The sequence below is a fragment of the Bison bison genome, unplaced genomic scaffold (assembly GCF_000754665.1).
Source record: "Bison bison bison isolate TAMUID 2011002044 unplaced genomic scaffold, Bison_UMD1.0 scf7180017864492, whole genome shotgun sequence".
NCBI classification, from domain to species: domain Eukaryota; kingdom Metazoa; phylum Chordata; class Mammalia; order Artiodactyla; family Bovidae; genus Bison; species Bison bison.
Window position 1 is genome coordinate 8,334,532 of NW_011495051.1, and position 4,518 is coordinate 8,339,049.

Below are 4,518 nucleotides of genomic sequence, written 5' to 3' on the forward strand. Positions count from 1 at the left end.
TTACGAGCTCAGGACAGTAGCAACCGGGAGAGAGTGTCTGCTGGTCGGGGAGGCCTTCTTACAAGGAGACCCTAGGCCGGTGGGGGCTCTACGTGAGTCGCTTTGTACTTCTGAGAGATGAGTGTGTGGTTACTGCTGCCTGTTTTCGTCCTTGCAGGACTTGACCTGTGTGAGGATGTGAGAGTGTGTGGGAGATAAATGGAAACTTGCACTGGGTGGCAGGCGGGTATCAGGGGCTTGTCTCTGCGCTTTCCAGTTGGTTTGTGTCTCTGCCCTTGCCAGTGTGTGACTGAGTATACTTGAGTGTGTATGTGCCTGACGTGCAGATACACACACTCAGCCCACAGGATATTTTCTTTTGTTGTGATGTATATGTGTATGTGACCACGCTTTGAAAAGTCACTGCCCAAATCTGTGCTGTGTTTCCAGCTGTCTTTTTTTCTTTTTTTGCCACACCACAAGGCTTGTGGGATCCTAGTTCCCTGATCAGGGATGGAACCTGGCCCCCGGCAGTGAAAGAGCAGAATCCTAACCATTGGGCAACCAGGGAATTCCCTCCAGTTGTGTCTTTATAATTGGGTGTGCCAGGCAAATCCATGGACACACACACATACACATAGATTCCATCTATCTTTGCTGCTTTGTGCAATGGTTTACATGTCTTATTGGGGCATCTGTATGTGTCTTTGTGCTGCAGTGTTACACAGGAGTGTGTGACTGTCGTGGTTATGTGTGTGAGTTCTGGAGCCATGTTACCTGGGCTGAATCCCACTGCTGCTTTTTCCTTTGGCTGTGACCCACAGGCCAGTTGCTCACCCTCCCTAAGGCTCAGTTCTCTGCTGTAAAATGTGGCTACTTATGGAGACCAGCTCAGGTGGCCAGGATTAAATGAGATACAAAATGTTGAGTTTAGAGTCACCCCCGCCACGCAGCAGGTGCTGCTGGTATTTGCCCTTGTGGTTCTCTGTGATGTGTGTCTGCGTGTCTGTGTCTGAGGCTGGGATCCGCCCCAGCCTCCTGGGCCTGCAGCCTCCCACGCTCTGTGCTCCGCTGTTGGGGGAACGTTCAGGGCACTGAACTGTGTTATCAGGCTCTGGTGGCCTGAGCAGGAGGGTCTGGCAATTCTGCCTCTGTTCTCACGTGGGAAATGCTAAATATTTACAGTTGGAACTCCCCGGCTTAGCATTTCACAGCTCCAGTTCGAGGCTCTGGGTGGCTGGGGGTGGTTACCACGCCTCCTTCCTCCTTGCTCTCCCACTAGCCTCTCCCCTTCTCCAGTTCAGAGGCCCTGCTGGACCCTCGGCTCCTTCTCGGACTCCTTGTGTCTGCTGTGGGCCTTGTGGAACTCAGGGTCTTGGTCGTGAGAGGTGAGAGCGTGGGAGGGTAAGAGGGTAGGTGGAGGCTGAATCTGTCTGTTGGGAAACCTGGGCCTCGGTTTGGCTGGGGGGCTCCCCAGGCCTCCTCTTTACCACAGGCTGAGATCCCAAAAGGCAGCAGATGTTACACACACTCTAGTTCCAAGGGGTTTGTGTGTATGCATGTCCAGTTGTGTCCAACTCTTTGCGATCTCATGGACTGTAGCCCATCAGGCTCCTCTGGCCATGGGATGTCCCAGGCAAGAATACTGGCATGGGTTGCCATTTCCTACTCCAGGGGATCTTGCAGACCCGGGATTGAACCTGCGTCTGCCGTGTCTCCTGCATTGGCAGTCAGATTCTTTACCACTGTGCCACCTGGGAAAGCCTCCAAGGGGTTTGGTCCATCCCTATTATGTAGGGCCTGATGTCTTCCAGGGTTGGGGGCAAGGAGAGGACCCTGCTCTGCCCTGGGGAGCTAGTGCTTGGTGTTTGAGTACCGTTGTGAGTATGCCTTTCTGCAACTCAGAACCCTCCACTGCTCCCACAGGACTTGGAGTAAAACTCCAGATCCTCCTCTGGTCCCTGCACACTGTGCCTCCATCACCTCCTTGTCCTCTCTGCCTCCTGCTCTCCCCCTCTCTCATTCTGTTCCAGCCTCACAGGCCTCCCTGTTATTCGCTGGGCATATCAAGTTAGGTTCCACCTCAGGGCCTTTGCATTGCTGTTCCCTCTGCCTGAATGATTTTCCCTTTATCTTTCTTCCTTCAGGTCTTCACTCAAGTGTCATTTTCTCAGTGAGCTCTGACTCCTCTACTTATTTATTCATTTTTTTTGGCCTCGCCACATGGCTTATGGGATCTTAGTTCCCTGACCAGGGATAGAACCCAGACCCCTGGCAGTGAAAGCGAATTCTGACTCCTTTATTTAAAGTGCCCCCCAGCCTAGGTCTCTCACATCCTTCCATATTTTTTCTCCTAAGACTTATCACTCTAAGACGTACCTACTGTTTTTTTCCCAGTCTGCTCTGTGAGGGCAGGGGTTTTGTTTGTGTTGGTCACAGCTGTGTCCCCATCTCCTGGCACACAATAGGTGCTCAAGGAATGCTTGTTGAATGTGTGAACGAGGTAATGTGCGTGACGATGAAGCCCACAGGACACATGCTTGTGTGGCTACCAGGATGCGCGGGTTTGGACAAAGTGGATGTTGGTGCAGACAGGGCTGACATGTGGACCATTTTCTGAATGTGGGCAAATGTACATGGGAGGAACGTGTTTCCCCATCTGAGAGGCTGCAAGTGTGTGAACCCCAGGAATGAAGACAGTGCGGGCCTGGGTGTGGATCCTGCAGGGCAGAGGGTTAGTGGCCACAACTATACGTCCTTGAGTGAAGACACCTATATGAGCTCACCTGTGGGAGTCAGGGAACACCTGGGGGGGAAGCATGTGGGTGTTGCGGGGCCTGTGTGGCACCAAGCACTGTTTTAGGAGCTGGGGACAGAGCAGTGAACAAAACCCAGACTCAGCCTCTGGGAGCTGCTATTTTGGTGGAGGAATTCAGAGCGCAAACAGTGGCAAATCAATGAGGCAAACGCAGAATGACAAATGCTAAAATGACAAAGACCATGGGGACTTCCCAGGTGGTCACTGGCTGAGGTTCTACACCCTCAATGCAGGGGGCCTGGGTTAAATCCCTGGTCAGGAAACTAGATCCCACATGCCGCAAGTAAGACCAGTGCAGCCAAATAAATAAATATTAAAAAAAGAAAAAGAAAAGAAAAAAAGAAAGAAAAAGTCCGTATAGGGTGTGCCCAGGAGGGGCGACTCTAAATGGGATAGTCAAGGAGGGCTTCTAAGGAGACAGCTGAGACCTGAATAAGGAGAGGGAGGCATGATAAATTCAGGGACGCATATTCCAGGCTGAGAAAACAGCAAGTGCAAATGCCTTAAGGCTGAAGGATGCCTTGTGTGTTTGAGGAATAGTCAGGAAGCCAGGGTGGCTGGAGCAGAGTGAGTGGGGTGAACAGGAGGAGGTGAGGAAGGGAGGGGACTGGGCAGAGCTTATAGAACTTTCTGCACTGCAGGAGGACTTGAGTTTTTCCTTTAAGTGAGGGGACATGACCTGACTTGGGTGTTCACAGGCATTCTCTGGCTGCTGTTGGAAAAACAGAGCAGAACCTGAGCACAGAAGCCTGGAGACCTGGGAGGTAGCTGCTGTAAGGAAAGCCAGATGGTGTCTTGAGCTTGGATCATGGGATGGGGTTAGTTTGTGGCCGGGGGGGATGTGGAGGAATTCAGGGTCTAAACACCAGAGCTGACATGCCTGGCTGATGAGTTCCATCTGCCATTGAGAAAGAGATGCGGACAACCCTGGGGTTTTGAGCTGGGTGTATGGGAAATGTGGTGTCCACTACTAGACTGAGTTAGGGGGACTTTTCCCTCATCCCCTCTTCCCCCGTTTCCCCATGGCTTCTGCTTCCACCCCCTCCAGGTCCTTTAATACATCAGGCATGATCCACCCTCAAGTTTCAGTTCCCCCAGCCAGGGACCTCTTCTCCCCCAGAAACTCCCATGGTTTCCTCCCTCAGGTTTTTCTATAAAAATGTCCCGTCCTCCAGGTCTTCCCTCCTCTCAAATCTCAGTCTTTTTACTGGTGTCTTTTTTTTTTTTTTTGCCTCTTGTGGGATCTTAGCTCCTGGACCAACCAGGGACGGAATCCAAGTCCCGAACAGCGAAAGCACAGTTAAACCCCTGACGGCCAGGGTATTCCCCTCTGTCTTTTCCTGTTATCTTTAATACAAACTAGGGCAGTCTAATACTCTATGAATTCTAACTTAATTTTGTTCCTTGCTCACCAGGGCAGGGATTTTTTGGTGTGTGCTGCCCCCGACTGTATTCCCAAGCGCCTAGAACTGAGGCCCGTAAACAGTCAGCTCTCAGTGAAGCCTTGCAGAGTGAATGCACGAGGCATAATGACCTGTAGGGCGCCTGGAACTCAGTGGTGAGGCCAGGGATGGGTTCTACTGCAGCATCTCCAACCTCGGGGCTGGGAAGGGGATGTATCCGGCGTGTGCGACCCCTGATACACGTAGGTGTAGACATGTGCGTTCCCGTGTGGGAGAGGACAAGGTTTGGTCCGACTTGATAGTCGGGGGTCCAGCCCC

General features: G+C 52.1%; 1 protein-coding gene across 1 annotated transcript in view; it reads left to right on the forward strand.

Moving 5' to 3' along the window:
- Positions 1 to 969: 969 nt before the first annotated feature.
- Positions 970 to 4,518, forward strand: part of ANGPTL6 (angiopoietin-like 6) — a 7,558-nt gene continuing 4,009 nt past the window's right edge. The window contains exons 1-2 of the mRNA XM_010828504.1: positions 970 to 1,052; positions 1,279 to 1,383. Coding sequence (XP_010826806.1) covers positions 970 to 1,052; positions 1,279 to 1,383 — 188 coding nt within the window. The remainder of the gene's footprint in view (positions 1,053 to 1,278; positions 1,384 to 4,518) is intronic.